The sequence below is a fragment of the Brachypodium distachyon genome, chromosome 3 (genome assembly GCF_000005505.3).
Source record: "Brachypodium distachyon strain Bd21 chromosome 3, Brachypodium_distachyon_v3.0, whole genome shotgun sequence".
Lineage (NCBI taxonomy): Eukaryota > Viridiplantae > Streptophyta > Magnoliopsida > Poales > Poaceae > Brachypodium > Brachypodium distachyon.
In genome coordinates, this window is record NC_016133.3 from 45,909,761 (window position 1) to 45,937,727 (window position 27,967).

Sequence of the window (27,967 nt, forward strand, 5' to 3'; positions counted from 1 at the left end):
TATCGAGCTTCTTTCGAAGCAACGGACTGAAATCTTGAGACAGCAGTGCCACCGCGGCTTGGATGATGAAATCAGCGTTCCTGCGTGGTGTCTCCTCGTTGCTGCGTTTAAGGCCTGACTAATGGATCTAAACAATCAGATTTCCCATGATATGCTTCTAATCTAAAATTTTAGGTTCTCTATTGGAATACCAATTAGCACATGTGAATTTTTCTTTATAATCTTTTAGTACTAAACAATTGGACGGTATATGCCGCCGATTTTGTAAGTGGTGAAGTTGCCAGCGGCAATGTCTCCATCGTTATTGAAGATTTTTCTACTAATTTCCACAAGTGAGGGAGCAGGTGGGCGCCAAGCCGCCAAGCACGTTACAAACATTACAGTGCCGTCAAAAGGCGTGCTGTCTCAAAACCCAAGCTTCCACGATTCTTTCTAAAGCAAATAAACTAAACATCTAGGCGTGGTGTCTCTGTAGGCTATGTGGAAGTTATATTCATTGGTCTTCCTGAAATTTCCACTGCTGGTGCTGAAAAAGATCGAGGATAACAACACCACCGAACGAAATAGAGTAACTGGTAGTCCAGAATCATGATTAGGTGCTCAAAACAGGCGCCATTGGTTCTGGAACACCGCTGCCGCTGTTGAGAACTATAACTTTGCCTTCTGAATCAACATCGACGATAGCAGAATCACCTTCCTTGACCTCACCTGCTAGCATCTTCTCTGCCAAACTGTCTTCCAAAAGCCTCATGATAGCACGACGCAGTGGCCTGGCACCATAGCTAGGGTTGTAGCCCTCGTCCACCACCCTATCTCTGAACCTCTCCGTCACTTGGAGGTCGATTTCTTTTACCTTCAGCCTATCAAACACTTCTTTCAGCATAATGTCTGCAATTTCCTTCACCTCCAGCTTTGTCAGCTGGCGGAAAACAATCATCTCATCCAATCTATTCAGGAACTCAGGCCGGAAGTACTGCTTCAGCTCCTCAGTCACCAGGCTCTTGATCCTGTTGTAGCTGGTGTCCTTCTCGTCGTAGTCAAGATCGAACCCAATCTTGCGGCCTCCCTTCTCAATGACACTACTTCCAACATTTGATGTCATGATCAATAACGTATTCTTGAAATCAACTGTACGCCCCTTGCTATCAGTCAATCTCCCATCTTCCAGTATTTGAAGCATCATGTTGAAGACATCTGGGTGTGCCTTCTCAATTTCATCAAAAAGAACTACCGTGTAAGGGCGACGACGAACTGCTTCAGTTAATTGACCACCCTCGGTATAGCCAACATATCCAGGTGGTGACCCAATTAGTTTGGAGACAGTATGTCTCTCCATGAACTCACTCATATCAAGTCTGATCATGGCTTCCTCAGAGCCAAAGTAGTATGATGCCAAAGCTTTAGCCAGTTCTGATTTACCAACACCGGTTGGTCCAGAGAATATGAAACTTGCAATAGGCCTATTTGGATTCTTCAGGCCAACACGGGCTCGGCGGATTGCACGGCTAATAGCTTTGACAGCCTCATCCTGGCCGATAATACGTTGATGCAGTGTTTCCTCCATCTTCAGGAGACGGTCAGATTCATCAGAGGAGACCTTCTCGACAGGTATTCCAGTCCATGAGGACACAATGTGCTGAATATCTGCCTCTGTGACCAAAGGACCAACTTCACCAGACTCTGTCTCTGCCTTAACCATTTCCTTGCTTTTGTCGATGATGGCTGTAATCTGTGCCTTTAGTTCCATTTCTTTGTCTCTTAGTTCCCCAGCCTGTCAAAACAATAGATGGCAGGAACAGATCAAAAGAAAATACTGGTGAGTGATGATTCTTCAAAGTTGGAAAAAGACAGACTATTGTCGAAATTCCCGTGCACGTAAAAATAATACATTGTTCCAAAATAAGTGACATTATTTATTTTGTATGGTCCCCAATATGCAACTCTGACATCTACTTTTTGTATGATGTGAATATCTTTACTACGGATTATTATAAACAATTATATCATGAAATTACTTTTTGATCAAATTTAATGATACCACTAAATAGGTTTTTAGTTGAATGCACACTTTGTAAGTGTCATCTATTTGGGACAGAGTAGTACTCCCTCCATTTCACAAAGGTTGGCGTATTTTGTTTCGTTAGGACAAGGCTTTCACCGATGAAAACTCTATTGAAATGTGTTTTTTCATACATGAAATTTATATCGATGGATTCGTCTTTAAAAGTTCTTTTGGTTTCGTATCATATAACTTACATATTGATAGAGTAATTTTTGGTCAAATGCTAAACAAAATACGCCAACCTTTGTGAAAAGGAGGGAGTATCAAACATTGTCACGAAAGCATCCATTTTGCGAGATAGCACATTAACTAAGAGCATATTTGCAACACAGGTACCTTCTCAAAATCTTGGCCACGTACTGCCTCGTTTTTATCCTTAGTAACCTGGCGAAGTTCTTTGTCCAATTCTTTTGCTTCGTCAGGGAGCTGCAACAAATTTTCATAGTTAGAGAGGGAAGCTTCAGTTATGTCAACTGGGTAATAATAAGCCGTGTGTTTTACCTGAGCATGCCTAAGCCTGACACGTGATCCAGCCTCGTCAATCAGGTCGATAGCTTTGTCAGGCAGGAAACGATCACTGTATGTCAACAATAGAACTTTACTAACTAAATAAAAATTTGGAATTTTAGAAATTACAACGTAAAGCTACTTGTCCATTGTTATCTTTATTTTTGACCTGGAGTGAAACACAAAGACCGATATGTATGTATAAGTCGAACTACAGATTTCATCGCAATCACTGGGCTGAACCAAGATTAACATCAGCCTCCATATCCTGTGCTCGCTAACATTGCTTTTTGTTTCTTCTCTGCACGGGGGATAATAACTAGGCAGTAATAGTGACATGGAGATGGCACCTCACAAAAATGTAAGTATGCAGGGTATGCTTGGTTCATGCCAAACTGCCTTACCAAATTTTGACAACCATTAGCTAGCCAAATATAATTGGCTAGAAATTCTTTGGCAGAAGTTGTGAAAGTAATGCGAGGTGGGAGGGCATCTTTTCATACGCCGCGCTGCCAAAATTTTGGCAACCATGGCAGGGAAAATATTGTCACCGACCAAACATACAGTGTCTAAGAAGTCAAAATAGTTTGTCGCTTTCTACTGATACTACTCCCTCCGATCCAAATTAATTTGTTCAAATTTGGTCTAGATACGCATGTATCTAGACGGGTTTCAGTGTGTAGTTCACTCATTTTGAAAAAAAATCTGCGAAAATTAATTCGCATCAGAGGGAGTAGTGTTTTTAATTCAAGCAGCTGATCTCACGCATCAAGCAACTAAGATATGGCAGAACAATTAACAAATTCATTGAGGAGGTGGATATTTACTTAGGAGGTTACTGAAATAAAACTATACTTGCGTATAACATAACCAATTTCGTTCTACTGACTTCTATTCTCTGAACTTCTTGAAACCTCCAGTAGCTTTATGATATAATGACCTTTTAAAACAAGTCCGGCTTTACAATTTGCAAAAATCACAATTAACATATGATTATTGGTGAAAAAATGACGTAGAATTAAATTTGCAAAAGCAGGTTGAGAATTATGACAGTTCAACAGAGCATGGACAATTTCAAATCAAGTTAGTATTGCAAACCTGATATATTGATAGGACAACTTTGCAGCAGCAATAAGAGCATCATCTGTATATCGCAGCTTATGGTGAAGCTCATATCTCTCACGAAGACCTCTCAAGATTTGTATGGTTTCATCAACAGTTGGTTCTGGCACCTTGACCGGCTGAAATCTTCTCTCCAGTGCTGGATCTTTCTCAATATGCTTTCTGTACTCATCCAGAGTTGTGGCACCAATACACTGTAGAAAGGTAAACGTCAATTATATGGTAAAGGTAAACATATGTATGAAGCTATTAGCCTATTATATTTAGCACTGTTGCCAGTCAACTTGGAAAAAGTTGCATAGAAACTTCAAGTCGCCTACTGAACAAAGTGATTTACAAAGTCTAATATACCAGAGCCAAAAGAAAGGATCAAGATAGACAAAAAGGTTGGCAACATTTTTCTTTTCTTACCTGCAGTTCACCTCTTGCAAGAGCAGGTTTCAGGATGTTGGCTGCATCAATTGCACCCTCAGCTGCACCAGCACCAATCAAAGTGTGCACTTCATCAATGAAGAGGATAATATCGTCACTTTGCTTAATTTCCTCCATAAGCTTCTTAAGCCTTTCTTCAAACTCTCCACGATATTTGGTACCAGCAACAAGCAGGCCCATGTCAAGTGTAATAACCTAAGTAGTCGAAATACAACAAATCAATTTCTTGAGGCAACACCAAGATATATTGTTCCATCCACTAAATATTGATCTTACCGGAGCGAAATGATTTTGCGCGATAATTTAAGTCCAACGCAGGACAATCTTATGCAATGACCAGAAAAAAAGAAGTACAGAACTAAATAGTTATCACAAACCTTTTTCCCTTCAATTGTTTCTGGAACATCCCCATTGGTAATACGCTGTGCAAGCCCCTCTGCAATAGCTGTCTTGCCAACACCAGGCTCTCCGATTAGGCAAGGGTTATTTTTTGTTCGCCTACCTAATATTTGGGTGACACGCTCAATTTGATCCTGCCTGCCAACAACTGGATCTAGTTTACCCTGCAAAAATAATGAACAGATTCACATCCAATATTATGCAGAAAACCAAGTGTGGCAATGACGAAAAAATTACCTCTTCAGCTAACTTAGTCAAATTAGTACCGTATTCCTCAAGCGTAGGCATTTTTTGACCACTGCTTCCACCACCAACACCAGCACCAACAGCTTCCGTGCTTTCACCAACCATCCTTATGACCTGGACAGTAAGTTATATATCATGTTCAACTTAGTGCAATTTGAAACATTTCAACTGAAAGGCAGAGCTCAGAGGATTGCCTGTGTGCGAATGTTGTTTGGATCAGCACCGAGACTTTCTAGCACTCGGGCAGCCACACCTTCACCTTCGCGAAGCAGGCCCAGGAGCAAGTGTTCAGATCCTATGTAATTATGCCCTGAACAATGAAGAACCATGGTTAGAAGCTATCACATGACATTCTCATGGATAACTAGGACATAACACAGGAAATGGATGCCTATTGCTGGTTGTTAAAAGTTTCACATCCTGTGGTCATATACAAGCTAATGCAGCAACTTGGATATGACATATAGGAAAGTAGATCACATAGCTAAGTCAGAGTACATTAATAGATGAACCAATAGAAAATATTGTCGATGGTGATAGTAATACAAGAAATGGACATTGTAAATATAGCTAAATTGCATTGTCCACATAAAGCATGGCAAATGAAATGAGCTAAAGTTGATGGGTAATAAAAGGTCAATACCAAGCTGACGAGCTTCTTCAAGTGACAGTTCCAATACACGTTTTGCACGGGGTGTGAATGGGATCTCAACAGCCACAAACCCACTGCCTCGGCCAATGATCTTCTCAACTTCTACACGAGCATCCTTAAGATTGATGCCCATTGACTTAAGAACCTTGGCTGCAATGCCTGTACCCTCACCAATAAGGCCAAGCAGGATTTGCTCTGTCCCAACAAAATTGTGGCCTAGCCGTCTCGCCTCCTCTTGGGCGAGCATAATCACCTTGATTGCTTTCTCTGTAAAGCGCTCAAACATGGCACGTACAACCATTCGAGACCCCTTTCCTCTCGGCCGTGCAAGCTGACTTGCCACAATAGAGCCAAAGTCACGTCTAACAACAGATCTTGTGTCCAAAAAGTTTGCCCTCCGCAGTCCTTGAAAACCTCCTAGGGTCATGGTCTGCGTCCGCATACTGCACACTGATGCTGCCCTCACCAATGTCGCCCTTGCACGCGCACGGACCTGAGCACCGCTGTTATATATTGTAGGGACAATTGCTGACTGAACCAGAGCCCCCTCCATGTCGGTATATCTAAATAAAGCCCCAGGCAACCCTTTTACCAAGACCTGAAAATGTATTACTGATTATGGTGAGTATCACAATATGCCGAAATGGTCATGAATAGAGCTAAGATAGACCTTTATGGGATAAGAGCAAGTAAACATCGCCCTGTAAGACGAGAAAGTTCCATATCCATCTAAATCGCACACAACTAAGCCCATATTGAAGCGGCAGTAGAGTTGCATACAAACAAGTCAGCATGAGAGTTTCTCCATGGATATCAGTTCAGCTTAGTTTGATATAAGCACAACAGATAACTAGGCACTTCCAATCCACCGAGAGTGGCATTCGCAAACCCTAATAGCCAAGAATAAGCAGCAGCTGCCCTATCCGATGCCCCATAGTCATATCTAAGGGTTGTGAGCAAAAACAAAAAGAGAAAAACGGGTCGAGCAGCTTCCCCATCGACTCCCCAAATTCAGCCTCCCTTCCGGGATCCCCCAAACTGGGCCGGCAGCTGAGGGTTTCCCAGCTCCCAACGACTCCAACGTAAAGCTCCCTTCCGCCAAAGTATGTTCTCCCTTCACCTTCACCTTCCCTTCTCTCTCTGGCTCGCGCTCCCACTGCCACCTGACTAGACACAGCTACACGGACCGGGCAGCCGCCGCTCGACGAGGGACGAAAAGGGGAGAACAGGAGGAGGTAGAGAGTGAGAGGTCGGGCACGGCGGCGTACCAAATATGGACGGGGCGGTGGCACCCGGAAGGCGAATTGGATCCGGCGCCCGGCGTCGAGGGAAGCCCGTCGGCGGCGATAGACGCGGAGGCGGCGGCGGCGGTTGAGGAAGGCGGTTGATGCTACGTTACGTCACCCTAGGAGAGGGGAGGGGACTCGGGTCGGGGAGGAGGATTCAGGAAGAAGGGATATGGAGTTTATATGTACAGAAGGGGGAGGAGAAGAAGAGATAAGAAGAGTCGGCTGCATTACGTCACCTACGGCAGTCATTTTTTCCATTCACTCTTTTTTTCTCATTTTGTAAATGAAAAAACAGAGCTACCAAACATAGCCTCAGTGTTTTTTCATCCTTTTTACTGTTTTGTTTTGTTTGGTTGGAGTGTATTTTTTAGCTAGAGGTTGGGTATATACTCGATACCCTTAAGGGGGCGTATCCGGTGAAAATTTCGTGAAAACCATATTTTGAAGGAAAAAATTACATATGCCAGAGAAGTGATGTTTAATGTATGTGCAAAATTTCAAATTCAAATTCAATCGCATTTAATAGCAGCGAAAAAACAAATTCAGCCTCAATGGTGATTTTACGGTTTGGCACTACTAATTTGTATATTGCTCTTTTTAATACCTTCCAAATGCATTTGAGTTTTTGACTTGAAATTTTGCAAGTTTGTAGAACACCACAACTCCAATACATGGTATTTTTATATGAATTTTTTGGAACCTATAAACGTGCTTTTTATAGAGTTCGCACCATAAAAGTGGTTTTCGCCTACTTTTAATCCTCGTCCACATCAAAACACTAGTATTGTGGAGTGTTTTTCATTGACACAATAATTAGGTGTTTTATGAGTATATCTTTGGATTATCTCTTGTAATCTAATTATCTAGGCCTAAAAATGGTTAATTCGGGGTTTTTAGTGTTTCTAGATTTGGATAGAATAATATTCAGATCCTTTGAATACTTTTCTACCAAACAAGGCCTTGCAAGAGAGAGAAAAAACATCGAGATACTACCCTCGTTAATACCGAAATGCATTATCGACCCTCACAAATGTAGAGCGGGTACAATTTATACTATCAATAGTAAATAGTACCTCAGTTTCTAAATATAAGATGTTTTATCTTTGTCCTAAATCAAATCTGTTATAGTTTGACCAAGCTTATATTAAAAAAAACTAATATCTACTATATCAAGTATATTATGAAGATATATATCATGCAAGAGGGCTCCCCGACATGCTTGGTTATATTGATTGTGTGCATTAGAGATAGAAGAACTTCCCAACTGCTTAAGAAGGGCAATACTCAGCACATGTGGATGGTCCGACCATGATTCTTGAAGCCGCTGCGTCTCAATATTTTTGGGTAGGGAATTCTTTCTTTAGGCTGACAGGTTCTATCATTGACATTAATGTTCTGCGCAGATCACCACTTTTTCGGGGACTCACTTTAGGGATAGCTTCGGAGGTGGAGTACACGGTGAATGGGAACAAATACATACACCTTGATTATGACACACTATATCCTTATTGGTCTACTTTTATTAATACCATTAGCAATCCATAAGGGAATAAGAAGGAGCATTTTTGCAACTATGCAAGAAGCTGCCAAGAAGGTGTGCTCAAATCTCGGTTTGCAATGATGAGGTGTCCTGCAAGATGCCAGTACAAGGAGACCATGTGGTACATCATGACATCTCATGTTATCCTACACAACAGGATCACAGATGATGAACGAGATGAAGAATTTTTAGTATGATTAAGAGCATACCGAAATGTTGTCAGATGAGAACTATGACGTGATCCACTTGATGACTTCTTGGCAATACACATGCACATTCGTAGTAGGCAAACTCATGATCAGATGAGAGATGATCTTGTCGAGCACTTGTGGACATGGCATGGTGTGCAGTAGTTTGCTTATTTGCATCTTTGAAAGGGCATTTCTCCCCTAAGTGGTTTTGGTGATGATGACAACGTGTTTTGTTATCTAATTGTGTGCTAAGCATTTGAGTGTTTATAAAAAACTTGGCACAAGAGGATTTGTGGAACCTCGAAAAAGAAAGAAGCGTAGTGGTGTTAGCGGCTTTTTCAGTTGATTTGAGTCGTAGGACATCCGTGCTAGTAAGAGGGAATCCACAAGGGAAGGTAACGGGTGAATCAATTTCACGTAACATCTACACAAAATTGCACCCACTAAAAAGCCTACCCAAAAAGGTGAGAAAAGAAACCAACTTCAAATTCTCTGTTCTGGCTTTCCAGGTTCCCAGGTGGCGGAAGTTCCAGGTGAACTTCCACCCGAACCTCCGGGTGCTCTCTGTTAGCCCCAGAGGAAAATGCGGAACTTCCGGTTAGCCGGAAGTTCCGGCTGTTCCCTGGAAGTTCCTGCCTATCCCGATCTGTGTCTAACGGCTCGATTTTTGGGGACCCCATTTATATACCCCTTCATCCCCAACGAGCTGATAGACCGAGCAAGCAGCCAAGAACACCACCTCTCACCCCAAGAACACAAAAAGCTTAAATTTCCAAGATCTCCCTCCCTAGCCACTCCCAACTCTTAATTCTTTGAGGATTGGAGGAGAAGATCTTGATCTAGGGTTTCACAAAGCCAAAAGTTGATTCCCCTTGTTTCGTTTGTGGATTTCATTTCTCTTGGGCATTTGGGAGCCCTAGATGGAAGCGGTTGCCTTGAGCTCTCCCTTGGTGTGAGGAGCTCGGGGATTGGATTGGGAGTCTCCAATTGAGTTGTGGAGCTAGCCCTAGTCAAGTTTGTAATGGTTTGGACTTTGCCACCAAGGAAGCCACTAGTGGAACTCACCTCACCTTTGTGATGTTGTGAGAGCTCATCCCACCTTTGCGGTGTGGTGAGTTGGAGAATAGAGTGAGCCTTTGTGGTGCCTCTATCTTTGTGGTACAACACTCTTCCAAATGAAGACGTACACCGACCCCAATAGGTGGAACTCATGTGAAATCTTTGTCTCCGCGTGTGGTATCATTTCCCTTTACATTCTTTCTATCTATTGTTGCTTCGGCTATTGCACTTCATTCTAGGGTTGCATTCACTTTAGAAAATCTAGTGAGCCTTAGGTTTAAGTGCTTTGTATCTTTAAGAGAATAAAAGAAAAAATTAAAATTTGTTAGTCGCCTATTCAAAACCCCCCCCCCCTCTCACCGACCATACCGATCTTTCAATCTTGTCATTGTGAAACTATTTGTTATGTTTTGCTTGATTATTTGTGATGTCGTGGTACATGTATATGTTTGAAAAATCTGAGTTGTGTTGTTTGAAAATGTGGATTTGAATGTTGGATTCTATGCATTAAAAAATCCATTTATATAGTATGTGGTGTTGTAAGAAATATTAGAGAAAATGAGATGGGGCATGTGAAATAGAGGACCCCACTTTTGGGGACCATATTATTGGGCCCCGCTCCTATTTGGTGTTTTAGGAGGCCTCTTTTAGGGGCTATTGCAGGATATTCTCTAAGCGTATCACGAGTGAGTTGGGTTTCTCGGTGTGGTAACCGAACGTAGAAGGAGTTAAATTAGCAATTTTCTATATCTAGCAAGATTATTCACATGGAGACATCTACAAAAATGTGATGTGAGCACCTCTTTATTCTTCTATTTTGATGTAGAGGCCAGAGAATGTAACTAACTATCAAATAAAAGTAAGGTTTTGAATAAAAAAAATTAAGAGTCAACTTTATTTTAACTTCTAAATCATCACATTTAACATTAACTCTATATAGTCAACTTGAGACATGTTGTATCAACGACGTATCTAGTGTAAACCTCTGTTCGGTGCAAACTATTCATGCGGACCATCAAACTATGCATGCGGACCTTCAGATCTAACCTATGTGCTTAGCCCATTCTTTATCTGTAGGTTAAATCTGTACCGCAAGTTTTAGATACAGTGTCTCATACTTATGAGTCTATACTAAATAAAGGTTTGCACCCGATACGTGGCATGTTGTGTTGAGTCACATGAATTATTTATTCTATAGATAACCTGCAAAGACAGTGACTACCTTTGATGCAGGTAGTTCCTTTCATTATCACGCGTCTTACATACACCAATCGGCAAAAATCTCGGCCGGTCGAGTTAACCGTAGGACATGGAATTACCACACGGCGCTGCTATACGTACGACAAATGCCGTACGACGTTGTTACGATGTCCAGTGCTGTCGGCCGGTCCTATCTCCGTAGCTAGTCAACTGGAATAGTGAAGCACAAGTCCAGTGCTACAAAACGGCTAAGTATATAAACAATATTGGAAACAGGCGTACCTTCCGCCATGTAGAATAAAGATCGAATTCTCTTGCATTTCACATATTACTTATCTCTTTTGTAAATAGAAATTTCTTGTAACTGAGATTGAATTCTAGGGCCTCTTTGATTCGTAGGATTGGAAAAATGAAGGAATAGGAAAAATGTAGAATTGCAATGTCATGTCCACTTGATCCCTATAGGATTTTGTTTGCATCAAAGTTTGTTTGATTGGACCAAAAGATTTCTTCCAAGAGGTTGGAGTGGATGTAAATTTTTCTATGAAATGTAGTACAAATGAATCCTTAGGAAAAATTCATATAGGATTTAATCCTACGAATCAAACGACCGACGTTAGAAAAATTCCTACGGATTTCAAGCCTTCAAAATTCCTATGGAAATCTTTTGAATCAAAGGAGGCCCTAATGTGGTTGCAGGGATTTGGATGGAAAATTATGGTTAGAAGAAAGAGAAAAGCATATTTTTCGTCTCTCAACTCGTCGAAAAATACGCAAATGGTGCCTCAACTTTTTTTCATATACTTTTTGTCCCTCAATTGTTGAAACCGGACAAAAATGGTCCCTCCTCACATTCGAAATGGTATTAGCGCTGATATTTCACGTTTTTGGCCTCAAAATACCACATTGGCTTTAGTTTTTTATTTTTGCATAAACAAATTGACTCGTGGGATAAAATGAAAAGTGATTTCAATTTGACAGGCTAACATGACAACTCTTGGGCCAAAATCACGATATGATGACACTAAAACCGCTTTGGATGAGGCGAGTGATCATTGGTATCTGGTTTCAATAGTTAGAGGATAAAAAATACTCCCTCCGTTTCAAAATAAGTGACGTGCAGGGAGTATACTAAAATAATTTGGAGACCATTCGCGAACTTCTCGACACAGAAGAAAATCGGTCAAGTTTTATATATGGAGGCGGAAGACAGATGTGTTCCGGAGCAATGCGAACAATTATCTGCGGCAACGGACGGATGCATATCGGACGGGCATTACACATGGGCTCGGATGGCTGGGTTGGAAGCTCGTGCTTACTGCGTGAGGAGATAAGATGGAGAAAAAAAACATGGTAACTTTGTCGTACGTGAAGTGTTTCCGATTACCACGACTTGAGCCGTCACACATAGATCATGGCACATGGCAGCAACCTACTACCGCAGTAATACGTGTGGCTTGTGAGGCCGCAAGTGCGGGCTGCCGTGCATGCGTAGCGTATTCCTCTTGCCTTTCCGTCTCGTGGCGAACGATTGGCCATCAGATGCATGAATGAACTTGGCACGAAGGGGGGAGAGAAAGCGGCTTACGAGCTGGGTGCTTCTTGCGAGCCAAGCAAGAGAATCTGCCATGACACACGAAAGGGTTCCAACCTAACAGTTGTTTTTCTCTTGTTATTGCAGTACGGAGTACTAATGTACAAGTACAATCCATTTCCCATCCGGCGAACAGTGTGTTATCAACCTGTCACCAGAACTTGCGGGATTACACGGTTCTCTGTCACCCCCGCGACACGTGTTTAGGAACTTGAGAGAAAAGAAAAACATATCTCCTACTTGAATGTTACAGAACAGTAATTCAGCTTATGCACTATACACATTTGACTTGAACAACAACGGAAACACCCACCCAAATGTGTCCCGCATATTTTATTCCTCTAGTATCGGCGGCCACCGCCGGTAGACAAGAGTACCTTGCTGGGCTTCTTACCCTTCTTTCCGGCTCCATTTGGTCTATGCATCTCCACGCTGTTGCCCGCGGCAGCCCTGGTGGAAGCCAGAATGCTGGCAAAAGACAAGGAAGAAGTGGCTGCCGGCGCTGCACAAACAAACAATACGGTGACGTGAGGATTTTACTAGACGACGACATAGAGTTTTGGTGTACGCAGAAAACTGGATATGGTGCGGCGTGCAACCTTGGTCTCTTGAGCTTTCATGTTTGCCAGCCGTGTCCCCAGGCCCACTGTCAACTCCTAGAGGAGGCGAGTCTTGCGCAGAAGCAAAACCAAGGCGTGTAACATCAGAGAAAAGCTTTCGTTCACTGGCCGGAGGACTCGTTGATGGTCCAGCAATGTTCCCCAGAGCTACAATAAAGAAGATATCAAAGTGTGAGTGTGTGACAAGCAAACTAAAGCATCCGTAAAGAATTAGGTATGCATATTACCAAAAGTGGGACTGCAAAGCTGATTTTATTTTTTTGTAAGATCAGAATAACAGTTAGTAATAGGAAGAAACTGGTGACCCAATAAAAGTAAACCGTGGACAGTATTATGAACATAACATTGGGCGTATTCACGAGTGAGTTATAGATTTACCTTCAAAGTCATCCAGAGAGAACATAACATCGTTGTGACTGTGGGAGAAGTTTGCATGTTCAAAACGCATAGCAGATAGCTGCACAGCAGCAGCTACTTCGGCCCTCGCCCTGTCGCTTTCTTCCTAGAAAACACCAGAGAAGCATGTATTTTCACGCCCGAGACATCTAAATTTTAACTCCATCTTATCTCAATAGAATTAAATAATACTTTAAATCAAAGCAGTAGCAGGCCCAGGATTTTGAGGATGGGATTCAAGCTTTGGAAGTTGAGACATAAACAATAAGGAGATCGTTTTTTGTGTGTGCATGCCATTGTAAAGATACCACCTGATATTTATATGCCATTACAGCAAGTTCTTTATTTTCTATGCAGTTGCAAAGGTCCCAAAACAAATTTTCACACCATAATGGCTAACTAGACAAACCATAACATCCCTTGACGATGCAAAAAGACATGTATGCACCAAACAAATTGGGTGTACATATATATATACATATATATACACATATATACACATATATATACACATATATATACAGATATATATACATATATATACATATATATACATATATATACATATATATATACATATATATACATTTATATATACATATATATATACATATATATATACATATATATATACATATATATATACATATATATATATATAAGGTTATATATATAAGGTAAGCAAACCACAAAACTGAATAGCCCTCATTCAGCAAGCATCGCATGTTACTGTTGGATACATTCTGGTTGCTTCAGCAACAAACTTTCCAGAATGACTAGCTACCAACAAGGTCAGTATTGTGCATTGTGCAACAAAGCGGTAAGTACTGTTCTAGAGAAACTTTTAGAGTTAAATATAGATATTTCCAATCAATCTGAAGTTATCTACTCCCTCCGTCCCAAATTAAGTGACTTTCTATTACAAGTATCTAGACGTTTTTTAGGCATAGATACATCCATATTTGGACAAATTTGAGTCACTTAATATGGGACGGAGGGAATACTTACTAACTGTAGGCGAAAGAGAATGCTAAACCAGGTGAGCTGGCACAGACAGATCATTGCTAAAATTGTAAGCAACAGAAGCCCAGACCTAAAATAATCCAACAATGCTAGCCAGGTGACTCCTTAAAAGATCACTAAACCCATTTGTAGAAACACATTCTTCCCAAGTTGGATTGTACAAATAACAACCGATGCACATGATGGTGTTGACCTTTTTAACAAAATAACATAGCAAACACTAAGAAATAGTTCAGACCTTCTCGGCAGTGCGCTTTCTCTGTTTCTCACGCTTCTTCATTTCATCCATGAATGGACCCAGTGAGATACAAGGTAGCTCCTCACTCAGGTCAATTTCGCAGAACTGCATAGTTTATATTATAGAACTTGAGAAACAGATCAAAAGAAAATTACATAATTACATATGCGCACCGGTTTACCTGGAATGTTGTTGTTAACGAGAAGTGACTTAAGAAACGATAGCGTTTTCTGGTAGCCTCAGACTGTGTTATCGTCTCCAATTCCAAGATTTTTCCAGTTATTCTGTGTGCAAGTAAGCTGATTAGTAAACTGTCCGACATGAATCTGGTATTGTATAGATACAAAGATAAAACAGTTCAGATATCAAGTATTGCTCAAGTCATTTGGCCCAATGGCCCCCCATGTTCAAAAAGTATTTATCATGCACGGCATTAGCTGTGAAGGAAAATCACACTTAGCTTTCCAGTCTAGCAAAGCCTATATACCAGAGAAATTCATAATGCCAGCATTGGTTTCTCATTCTGAGCACACAGGTTACCCAAATGCTCAGGATATCAACAAGTCCCACAATTGAAGCTTCAAATCTAGGTTGAGTACGAAATTTGGTAGGCAATGCTTCCTGTGGATCCTCTAGATATTAGTAGATTAGTTATCCTTGAGGGAAAATTGGCTACACACACTCTTTTTCTGTGGCATCTGCTAGACAGTACATGCACTCTTCTTTGGTGGCTTTGCTGCCACACACTCCAGACATGATTATTTGCCAGAAGAAAAAGTGAACACTGTTTTATATATACTGGGTTGAGAGAGAGAGAGAGAGAGAGTTGCCTATTTTGACATCCGGTGTTGTGGGCTTGTGGCAACTCAGGTCAACTTGTAAGTATGCATGTAACAGATCCGAAGCTTATCGTAGAACTATTTGGCAACATTTGTGAGCAAGTTTCAGTTTTGTTTATCTCAAGTTGTAATTTTTGTGGTACCTGGGTTGTATTTATTTTTTATGTGCTACCAGATCTGTTGTCAAAATTTTGCAAGAACCTTGTCGGCTCAAATAGTATTTTTACAAAGTGAGCTAAACTTCCATACACATGCTGCCACATAGGTGCCCTGACAAGCTTCTTCCCAATACTACGAGAAAAAGGGAGCCAACCATGGGAAACAAACTGCTACCTGTCTCCAGCACTAGCAACCCAATACTGGTAGCACTGGTTGCCAGATCAAACAAAATGAACTATCCTCTGTTTAGTACAAAATCTAATACTCCCTCCGATCCATATTAATTGTCAAAATATTACATGTATCTAGATGCTTTTTAGGCATAGATACATCCATATTTGAACAAATTTGAGACAATTAATATGGATCAGAGGGAGTATCTCAATGTTCTTCATTGGGTACAATCTACACACCATGGTAATTGCAAAACAATAAAATGATGACAGCAAGAGTAACTGGGACTCCATACTTCACGGAATAAACAAATAATTTGTTACCTTGGTGGAAGCATGTCAGGAGTTCCAAAATGGTTTAAAAGGCATTTCATGTTAAGTGGATGAAGAATTAGGTGCTGACCATCAGACACCTGCAACAAAATTTAAAACATAAAAAATAGGAAAACACCAAACCACGATCACTGGGAGATCATCAGCATGACACCAACCTGGTAAAATGTGTATGAGTCTTGTTCACTTGAATAAATCATGGTAGCATTGTTCTCTTCCATTTTGGTTTGCATTCCCTTAATGGCAGTTTTATTTGATTGGGGTGAAATAGAGAGCTCTGAAACACCAGTGATAATATCTCCATCTGAAACAGGGGACAGTCTCTGTCCACTGTTGGGGCGCGAAGTCTTCAGATTATCAGAGTTCTTCCATTTGCTACTAGGCACGGGAGAGAAGCTATCTTTTAGAGGGGGGCTGCTAGTGTAGTTTCTGTACTCAGTCCAGTATTTCATCCTTTCTTCCAGCTGCTCCAAAGCAGCTGAAACATAAGGAAGTCTCTCCAAGTCATCAACAAGGCCTAAGTCGGCCCTGTGCAGCCAACTACTGAGATCTGATTTTGCTTCCCTAACAGAGAGCTCCACATCTGATGTCAAAATGAACTTAGAGAAAATATCACCAGGATCTTTATCTACAGAAGAAAAATCAGTAGATGGGTTTCTAATAAAAGGAGTGAGCCTATTTTTTGGCCGCCTCAGAAGCGTGAAAGTCGCCTTGTCGCCAACATGGAAATGCTGAAGTTGAGTAATATAGATGGTGTACAACTCCTTTGTTGATACCATCATGAAACACAGTGGACACTTCTTCCAGCACTCGCCTCTGTAATCCTCTTTACCTATTTGTAAATAACGTAAAATGCATGGAAAGCAAAATATATGTCCACACGACGTAATCTGGGGGCACAATGGGCTTTCCAAGCAAATAGGACATCGCACCTCAGAAGGGCTACAGTATCTTACACAGATAATATCTTCCCACTGGAGCATCTTATCAGGATCCATTGATTCAATCTGATAATTTCCTGTATCCAAAACAACAAACTTAAAATTTGCTTGGAGGAACAAGTCCTTGTTGTAAGGTTTGATCTTCCTTTGCCTTTTCGCTGGATATATTCTAGGGCCCCGAGGCTGTGGTCGAGAAATAGGATCATACTGGAAATTTAGCAGATGGTTGGCATTCACAGCCTGATTCTTTCTCGCGGCCATCAGAGCTCCATTACCCTGAAGTCCATTAGAACTATGGTCATTCTGCAGAGACCCCACCATTCCGAGTCTCCGAGCATCTGCCTGATCTGAGCTAACATCGTGCACTGGGAGACCCGAACTCGCTTGTCCAGAAGACTGGAATTCAGAAACATTGCCAACCTCTTGGGTACATGGATCATTCTCTTCTCTGGATATTCTAAATCCAACTACCTGCGAGTTATTTCATTTTCATGGATAAGGCAAGAGCAGAAAACAAAACTGTTCGTGGACAAACTGAAAAAACAAAGGAATTTGAATTAAGTATTAGATATTCTGCAAACACTTTACCTGTTGGGAAGCATCAACAGATTCTCCGATAGCTGGAACAACTGAGTCTGCAAAATATGAGCTACATTGTTAAAATTATACTGGAAATGAAAGTTTTTGAGATTAGGCAGCCTAATACCATGAAAGAATAGGACCTAGGCCATGTAGCCAACTTATGTGACTGAAGCAGATACTTATGAATTAACATGCTGGTACAATGCATTGCCAATGCCAATAGTTGATCTGACCAGAAGTAAAACAATCAACAAAATAACTTGACTTTTCAGGGAACAAAACAGCATGCATAGAACACCTTGATTGACAATGTAGAAGATCAAGCTGAATAGAATAATATCTTCCTGGCTTATCATGAAATATTCGGCTATACTATTTACACTATGTAGTATAATGTCCATATGAAACACAGCATGCATAGAACACCTTGATTGACAATGTAGAAGATCAAGCTGAATAGAATAATATCTTCCTGACTTCATCATGAAATCTTCTTTTCTACTATTTACCCTACGTAGTATAATGTCCATATGAAACCAACTGTCCAATAAGCTAGTATAAAAGTTTCCAAAATGTTTTCTTACAGCACTAACTGAACCTAATAAAGGGAAAGAACAGTATCAGTCAAACCATATTCACTACATATTTTTTTGTCAAATTCAATATTTGTATTGGATAAACATCAAACATATGCATTAAGTCTCCGCCACTCTGCTCAATTCTGGTAGACTGAAACACCATACTAGCTAATAGATAACACTAAGTATATATAATCAATACAATGCACTAGGCCCTTGCAATATAAGATATACAGGACGATCTATCATGTTCAAATTGGAGCATGGATACAAATGGCTAAAAAACATTAAACTAAAATGGGAAAATATACACCATGTCGTGTGCATATTTTTTATCGTATTAAAAATTGAATTGTGGAAAAGAAACTATTTTTTGGATTAGAAAATATTACCTATCAGATTCCCTAACCAAATGACTGGATAATCCACACCACTTCTCTACCATAGAATTACCATCAACTAAGTCACAGAAGCTGCTCTACATGTAAACTAGCTTTCCCAATTGAACTGCCAGAAGCCACCAATTGAGGTAATTCCTTTCAAAAACGGCAAGATAATGAAGAATGATTCCAAATTGATTGTGCTGAACTAACCCTTTACGCCCAAATAAACCCAATAAGCATAGTTGCTTCCTTACGTACATAATAAGGGATCTCAAAATATGATTTCGCCTAGATGAAGCATTTTGTGTTAAGGCAGGAAGACTGTCAAGCAGATGAACGTACTAGTAATATCTTCTTCTTTAACATAGATTCATTGCTTACAGCTGGTCGTATAAACAGGCGAACTTCTTCACAAAAAAATGGCATGATCCAAAGCTACCCGAAATCCATATGGGCTACATGCTTGCATATCCTCTCCTACGACAGAACTATCATGTTAAACCACTAGTTGGCGGAAAGCATCGAAGCATGGAAAGGTGGCTCCATGCTAACAAACCAAATGCTCAGGTTAACACAATCCCCAAGTCTTTGCGCTAAGCCGCTAACCCTAGAACTGGAGGCTAACTCTCAATCTATGAAATATAAGCAGCAAACATATCACCCGAAGCATGGAGTTCAGTCCTGCAGAAAGTAGAACCGAAACCCAGCCCAAAAGCAGCAACAATCCCCCAGCTAAGCCAACCAATCCAGATCTACCCGCAACATCCGCCACAATCCGATCGCTCAATCGCATACAAGGGAACGAACAAGAGAACAAGCTCTCAATAAACTCACCGGAGATGTTGCCGCTCCCGCCGGCACCGAGCGCCGCGGCGGAGGCCGGCGAGACGGAGGCCCGAGGGGAGGAGCGGCGGCCGCGGTGAGAGGTGATGCCATGGCGGGGGTTGGGGCTAGGGTTCGAGGTGCGCGGCGTGAGCGGGTGGGATCCTCTGCTGGATTCGGTAGGGGAGATGGACATGAACCCGCGCGGGAGCTCGTGGGGTGCGTTTGGTCGGCGGCGAGGGGTGACGGCGATAACGCCGGGGTGGGGAATGAGGTGCGGGCTTTATACGGTGTATGGGCGGTCAGCTCACCGGTAGGTGGACGGCACACGGATGGCAGGAGGACTCACCTGCGTCCGACACGTGGACATATGACAGCATTGGTAGATTTTTCGGACGGGGCATTCATAAACCGGGTTGGCTTCTTTGATCGAGGTTTAAAAGATTTCTAGATATAGAACTTTTTTTTTCAAAGAAATGGATCCTCCAAAAGTTTGTGGACATCCTAACTTCATAAAAATTCTAACACGAGATTAAACCCCTTGAAAGCTTTTTTTTGTCTATGACAATTAGGATATATAGAGTATTCCCTCCGTTTCATAATTTTTATCGAAATATTACATGTATCTAAACACTTTTTAATAATATATACATCATTTGCAAATTTGAGACAAGAATTATGGAACGGAGGGAGTACTACGTAATCACTATGTACTACTTCCCTGATGCCTCAAAAAGGCGCATAAAAATTTCTCACATGCCAATGGCTCATTCAGTTTAAAATAATACAAAACATAGAATTGTGGTAGGGTGGTGCTTGCGGTCGTAAAGAATGGTATTTGCTTCATTCCTATGGAAAAAAAAGGTAGGACAAAATGCTCATTTTCCTTAAAAAACATAGGAAAGGAATAGTATTCCTCCAATAGTTTTTTTTGTGGTTAATATGGAAGGATAGCATCTTAACTAGAGACAATTTACATAAAAGGGGGAGGACAGGTCCCACAAACTGTGAGTTTTGTGGAGCGCAGGGGAGTATAAACCATCTTTTATTTGAATGCTCTACGCTAAAGTGTGCTGGAGTATCTTATGGTGTTCCTTGGGATCAACAATGTTCCCAGTTCGGTTGATGATTTACTTTCAGTTTGGTTGATGCATTTCAAAGGGCGAGGTTGATGCATTTCAAAGGGCGGCAACGCAGGTTAGTTGCCTTTGGCGTTGCAGCTCTGTACTGGAGCATGTGGAAATGTAGAAATGCATCTTGCTTATCTAGAATAACTTACGGAACCTACTAATATGTTGTTCTCTGTTTGTTACTCGATCAATTTTTGGGCCAACCTGACCTACGCTGTATTTTGCGGGCTTCAGGAAGATCGCTACTCCGCTTGTTCCTGCCAAAGTCTTTGTTATTCGTGTTATATGCTGGAGTACCTGTAATGCCCAGCCAAGTTTAAATTCCTTGTTGCATTTATGCTTTGGACCTATAGTTTCAAACTACACCATGAACCGCTATGATTTCATTAATTAAATCAGGGGCTGAGCCCTTATTACTCTAAAAAAAGTATTCTAAGGAATCATTTTAACACTTTCCTCCAAATCAAATGCATCTACGGTGAAGTTTCTTACGTAATTATGGATCCTTTGGATTTTCCACGAAAATCTTACAAACCAAATGAGCCGACTGAGCCCTAAGGAAGAGCCTCCTGTCGCTCCCAACCCCACCCCCACCCCTACCCAACAGATGTCCAGCTTATATGCCAGTGTATATGCTAGTAGTACTAATGATGCAATTTACTTCCTATGTTCCTAATTAATTGGCACCAGAAATTTCGCAAACAAAACCCTCACTATTTCGTCCGAAATCGACCTGCAGTCCACATTCTATCAGAACTTTTGAAAAAAAAAACATGTACCTTTTCGAAATCAACGCAATCCATTTCTGCCAGTTAGTTGGGAACGAAGGAAGTACAAGTTAAGGTGCTAATGGCCGGAATTAATTAATTATCTAGACTAATTCTAAGTATCCAGAAGAAGGCCCAAGAGTAAAAATGAGCCCACTAGCTGTGAAAAAGCCCACGGCACCTGATTTCTTGGAAGTCTCGGCCGGTCGGCAGCACGGAATCGCGGCCGGTTCCACTTCCTTCCTCCCGTCACCACGTTTTCGATCTTCTTCCTCTTCTCTCTTCTCTGTTCCTCTCAATTCGCCTCGCCATCTCCGGGCTGCAGCTCCCTCACGTACAGTTAGGTAACTTGCTCGTTTTTCTAATTCTTTAGATGATTAGCTAATCATCAATTCATCTTCAAATCTTCCGATTACTGATCAACACGCATCTTCTAAATAAACTGGAAGATGGCTTTCTTCAACACTACATAATCGTCTATATTGGAAAGAAAATAGGTACAAAAGTCACCTCCGATGAGATCATTGACTTGTTCGATGAACTTTTGGTAGTCGTGGAGTTAAATTTAAACTCATAGAAATTTAGTTTTCTTTCGTTCTGGCAGACATTTGTTGCTATGCTTTATATCGATATAGACTCTTTATATTGAGACTTTATATCTGCTTGTCTTTTTTGCCCCCCCCCCCCCATATTCAAATCTGGGCTCCGCCTCTGATTGTGTATCTGGTTTGTCCCTAATTAAACATCCAGGGTATGCTGCCCGTTGGAACAAGTGCTGCATGCAAATACGTTAACGTAGTCCACCCGACCAGCGTTGCATGCAGGGAAGCCCAAACGACGTACTCGATAACACGTGAAGGCTCGCAAGGAAGTACTCCCTCCGTTCCATAAGAATTGTGGAACGGAGTGAGTAACTAATACCGATTCAAATCCTGGACAGTGAACAAATCGTGGACATTTTGGTCACACCAGGTGAAAATGGAGCAACAAGCCTTGTTTGTGGAACAAACGGGAAAAATACATGAGCTGGGGAAGAACTTAGGGAGTACATTTTTTTCATTTTTTGTGTAGCGCAACCAAACAATTTCTACTGATTATTCATATGTTTTAACCTCATATACGATTCAATATGTCATGGTATTTACTCCTGTGTCATGAAAATGGTCTTTACTCCTACTTTCCTCCAACTTAGATCATTTGTCGTCTTTTAAATGTATTCGGTCATTTGTTCCAACTCTTAGACTTCCTCCGTCCAACAAAAGATGTTTTAACTTTGTCAAAATTTGGATGTATCTATAAATGACTTAGTGTATAGATGCATTCAAATTTAGTCAAAGTCGAGACATCTTTTGTTGGACGGATGGAGTAGCTAGTTTGAAAGTAAGTCTTTTTTGAATTGTTTTATCGGATGTTCTAGGGCACAGTCGCCTGAGAAATTGTCTTTCTCAGCCAAGACGCGAAATATAGCAGACAATAAATAGGTTAATAACTGAATCTTGCGAGAAATGGTTACTTGGTCTGGTGGTCCGTGGGAATACCACATGTAGAGTGGGGCACGGGTTCGAATCCTGGGCGGCTTATTTTTCTGTTTCTTATTTTTACTTTCGTTTTCTGTTTAATTATAATTTGTTTCGTTTTCTGTTTGTAGTTTTTATTTCTATTGATTCTCTTTTGTTTTCAAGTTTATATATGTGCATTTTTCTGTTTTTTTTACTTTCGGTTTCTAATTATAATTTGTTTCCTTTTCTGTTTGTAGTTTTTATTTCTATTGATTCTCCCTTGTTTTCAAGTTTATATACGTGCACTAACGTAAAATAGCAGTATAAGATAATTTGTACTCCTCCGTCTCATATTAAGTGACTCAAATTTATCCAAATATGAATGTATCTACGCCTAAAAAGTATCTAAATACATGTAATAGAAAGTCACTTAATATGTGCTGGAGGGAGTATATTTATCTTTTTTGAAATGTGCAATTGTATATTGCGCGTGTTTTTTTTATAAAAATTGGAATTTAAATGTACAATTGGATATTGCACTTTCGGACGGCTAAAGTTGCACGTGAAATTTTGTGTGCAAATTTGGATTTTGAAATGTGAATTGGATATTGCACCATCGGACGACTGAAATTGCATGTGAAATTTTGTGCGCAAATTTGAATTTTGAAATGTGCAATTGGATATTGCACCTTCGGGCGGCTAAAATTGCACATGTTTTTCATGTGCAAATTTGGATTTCGAAATGTGCAATTGGATATTGCACCTTCGGACGACTAAAATTGTACACATAAATTTCAGGTGTAATTTTTAAATTGCACATAAAATTTCGGTGCAATTTTTAAAATTTCACGTGCAGTTTTTAAATTGCACATAAAATTAGATGTTAAATCTTTAAACTTGTAGATTCATGTTAAGTATTACTAATGAAACTGATGTTAATTTTTGTATTTTATAGACCAAAACCAAATATTTGATACAAAATAGTATTCTCATAAGGCCCATAAACAAATCAGGCCACATAAAAGAAAAGCCCATGAGCAACTAGACTGAATGGGGAGGTGGATCTACAGGGGATCGGGTGATCGATCGATCTATCAAGGGAAGACTGGCTTGCGTACGTCGACTGAGAAACTCGACTGCTACGTAGCCACTCCCTTTTTATATTTCTCAGCAAATGTTTAAATTCAACAACAACAAAATAGGACGCAAATACTCTCTGGTCTATTTGGTTAACCTATTCAAGTGGAATAGACCAATTTTCTTTGGATTAATCTCCTGTCTATTGCCCGGCATTGCTGATCAGCTGATCGATTGATGTTCCCTTTGTTTAATCACACCAACTCACGATCCCCTCCCCTCCCCTCTCCCTCTCAAATCCTTGACAACGCTCCCCATCCTCCTCGCTCTCGATCCATTTGCTTAAAATAACTATATAAAAAAAGTCAATCCATATTTTTAGATAAACAGGGATTCCTCCCCGGTTCCATTTTAATGAAAAAGAAACCAACCGCGCACCTGGTCCAAATCCAGATTCTGATTACAAGTTCATATGAAAGATTACAGAGCCAAACATCACACGCAGTGGCGGAACTGCAGTGATTGGGTTCAAATGAACCCAATAAATAATGTCAAGTTCAATAGAATAAAGACCCCATACTACATATGAACCTCATGATTGTAATAGCATGAACCCAATGCTTGGTTTCTTCGGCTCCCCCCTGATCACAGGAACTACTGTATCAAAAACATCACCAAGCTTTCTCAAACCTACTACACTTCACCCAACCAGTATAGCGCTGGTACCACCACCGACTGCACCTGTGCTTCCTTTCATCTCCCCAGGCTCTTCCAGAGAGGATAAATGAGTTGATTTGATATCCAGCGCAACCTCGAGCCGCTGTTCCTCAGACTTGCTCCAGATCAGGGCACCGGGGGAAGCATGAATGGAGCTTTCAGTTCTTGCAATTTCCAGCAAATGTGAGTTTTCAGAATCCTAGGCAGAAGCGGAAGCCAATCCACCAGAAACCATGGTTACTTGATGAGCGTTTTCAAGTTCTCTCAAGGATTATGCGAAGAGTTGGAACACCTGACCAGGGATTTTTGGTGGGGAGATGAACAAAATAAACGCAAAATTCATTGGATGTCCTGTGAGAAAATGATAAGACCTAAGACAGGAGGGATTGGTTTTGGTGACCTCTATCTCTTTAATCAAGCTCTCCTCGCCAAGCAGGCTTGGCGCCTTTTGACCATCCCGGAAAGCCTGTGTGCCCGCCTCATGAAATCCAAGTATTACCCCAATGGCAACCTACTGGACACTGCTTTTATCCAATCTGCCTCGCCTGTGTGGGCGGGTATCAAACATAGCTTAGAACTGCTGAAAAAAGGAGTTATCTGGCGCATCAGCAATGGTAATTCAGTGGACATTTGGCGTGACAATTGGCTGCCCCGAGGGAATCTGAAAGTTTCCGGTAAGGCGAGAAGAACAAGAATCAGACGTGTCTCCGATCTGATCAATCAAGACATGAGCGAATGGAATGCCTAGGTGGTCCGTGATGTTCTATACCCACATGACGCTGAGACGGTACTTCAGATCCACTTGCCTCATCATCATGATAGTGACTTGGTTGCTTGGTTCCCAGAGAAAAATGGCGTTTTCTCAGTCCGGAGTGCATACAAATTAGCCCTTAATGAGAAACTCCCAGACTCTGAAGGTAGCTCTAGCTCTGCACCTAATGGCAACCGAGATCTGTGGAAAATTATCTGGAATACCAATGTGCCTCCCAAAGTCAGAGTTTTCACGTGGAAACTGGCGACTAACACTTTGGCAGTACAACAACTCCGGAGTCAAAGAATCAAACGTTCTCTACCTACTTGTGCTATCTGTGGCCGAGAGGACGAAAGCAATTTCCATGCCGTCATGTCTTGCACCAAGGCTCGTGCCCTCCGCCATCGTATGCGCCAACATTGGCACCTCCCGACGGAGCGTGAGTTGAGCTACAGTGGAAGGGACTGGGCCCTTATTTTACTTGACTCACTTGACAAATTAACAAGAGAACGTCTTATGTTTATTTGGTGGCGCGCCTGGCATTTGAGAAACGACTCTATCTTCAGCACAGGCACGGCGAGTGTCGAGGCTTCTGCCCACTTCATCCTCAGCTACTCCAAGGCCATGGAAAACTTGAATGGCACCGTGGACAACATCGTCAGCTGCTTTGGGGACAAGAGTCCGAAGAACAGGACGCCCAGGCACAGCAATGCGGATGGTACTATCCCAGGGCGCTCTGCAAACGAGAGGAGATGCAACGAGAACCACAATCTGACCGCCTGGAAACCACCTGACAGGGGCTGGGTAAAACTGAACATTAATGCAGGTTTTCTTCCTCATTCTGGCGAGGCATGGTGGGGTGCAGTCCTACGCTCCAGTGATGGCCAGGTGTTCTCGTCGGCCTGGGGTCGTAGACCTACCTGCGCCAGTGCAATGGAAGCTGAGGCAATGGCTTGCCTGGAGGGAGTCAAAGGTGTGGCTGGGCTGGACAACCCCAAAATCCTGATCGAAAGCGAATGCCAGGATTTGATCTCTTCTCTTCAGAGGGCGACAGCCGACAGATCTTCGTCTTGCTTCATCTTGCGAGAAATCCATTCCCTTACTGTCAGCTTTGAGAGTGTTAATTTATGTAAGATCCATCGTTCTGGTGACTATTTAGCCCATCACCTAGCTCTGTTCGCAAGATACTCTGATTCTACTGGCTTCTTAGTTGGCGCGATCCCGGGACATGTCCGGGACGCCTGTCTGATGGATGATGTTCTGTTCGGTATATCCAGATAATGAATGTTTTTGCTCAAAAAAAAAAGAAACCATGGTTAAAAATCATAGACTTCTGATTTAATACAACCTCCTCTTCTCCAACGAAAACACAAGGACTGTCCAGATCACTCCGTACCCTTTCATTAAAAAAAGTCATTATGGACATTAGTAATATTTTTTTTCTCTTCTTTTCACCTGGCTCCAAACAACACAAGGTGTTTTTGATTTTGTCGGAGATTCCACCGTTGGATCGCAACGAAATGTCACGAGCTTGTAGTAGACACAATTCCGCACAATCACATCGAAGGGATCAGCAAAATACTTCTTAAGCCAGCGGAAAACATGCGAACAAGTCGGACGTTTGTGCTGTACCGCACGGCTGTGAGAAATCCAAACAGCGCTCGGTGTTTTGCAATTTTCCGGAGATTCCACCATTGGATCGCGACGAAATTTCACATTGTAGTGGTAGACAAAATTCCGCACACTCTCACCGAAGGGATCGGCGAAATCTTTATTGAGGCAGCAGGAACATGCAAACAATTTGGACGTTTGTGCTATCTCGCAGGGTAGTTAGAAATTCAAACAACACTCGGTGTTTTGAAGTTTTCTGGAGATTTCACCGTTGAATTGCGACGAAATTTTATACTGTGGTACTCCCTCCGTTCCAAAACACAACTCATATATATTTGTGCACTTGGACCAAGGCAGCTCTCGTTTTTAGTGCCTAACCACTCATATTGAATCAATAGTAAATGTATGTGAGTAGTTATTGGCCGGGTGCGGGTACCAAGAGAAAAATGAGATGTGTTGTGGAACAAATGAGAAAAATATATATGAGTTGTGTTTTGAAATGGAGAGAGTAGTAGACAAAATTCCGCACAATCTCACCGAAGGGATCGTCTAAATAATGACTGAATCAACAGGAAACATGCGAACAAATTAGACATTCGTGTTGTGACGCATGGCCGTGAGGAATCCAACAACACTTGCTGTTTTGGAGTTGGCCAGAGATTTCACCGTCAGATCGAGACAAAATTTCACATCGTCATAGTAGACAGAATTTCGTACAATCTCACCGGTGGGATTGTTAAAATAATACTTTAGGTTGTAGGAGAAAGAAAAAGATTAGGCCAACAGGAGAGCAAAAGGAAGTAGAAGAAAAAAAAATGAAAAGACCATCCTACCCTTATGAGTTTGGGAGAAGGGTTGTATTGAATTAGGCCTCAAAATCATATCGTTTCTACATTTCCACAACCCTCACAGGATAGCAGTAGTAACAACATTCAACCAATGCTGTGCAACATCAAAGAAGCTACAGATTTGAAATCCAGTGACAGATTCAAGCTTGTTCCAAATAATCTAGATACCACACATTCAGACATTAGA

The 27,967-nt window shown here is 41.4% G+C and overlaps 2 protein-coding genes across 2 annotated transcripts; both read right to left on the reverse strand.

The window, feature by feature from the left end:
• Positions 1-265: 265 nt before the first annotated feature.
• Positions 266-6,879, reverse strand: LOC100833912 (chaperone protein ClpC1, chloroplastic). Its single transcript, XM_003574987.4, has 10 exons — positions 6,689-6,879; positions 5,412-6,018; positions 4,963-5,078; positions 4,760-4,882; positions 4,501-4,686; positions 4,103-4,318; positions 3,668-3,885; positions 2,564-2,639; positions 2,399-2,488; positions 266-1,771 (listed from the first exon to the last, which is right to left on the reverse strand). Exons 2-10 carry the CDS (start codon positions 5,971-5,973, stop codon positions 593-595), a joined length of 2,766 nt encoding a protein of 921 aa, XP_003575035.1. The 5' UTR covers positions 5,974-6,018; positions 6,689-6,879; the 3' UTR covers positions 266-592.
• A 5,462-nt stretch (positions 6,880-12,341) lies between these two features.
• Positions 12,342-19,656, reverse strand: LOC100834224 (RING finger protein 10). The gene is made up of 9 exons (XM_003574988.4): positions 19,393-19,656; positions 17,604-17,650; positions 16,233-17,486; positions 16,066-16,154; positions 14,752-14,854; positions 14,571-14,675; positions 13,292-13,415; positions 12,893-13,060; positions 12,342-12,795 (listed from the first exon to the last, which is right to left on the reverse strand). The coding sequence occupies exons 1-9, from the start codon at positions 19,574-19,576 to the stop codon at positions 12,635-12,637; spliced, it is 2,235 nt and encodes a 744-aa protein (XP_003575036.1). The 5' UTR covers positions 19,577-19,656; the 3' UTR covers positions 12,342-12,634.
• Positions 19,657-27,967: the final 8,311 nt, after the last annotated feature.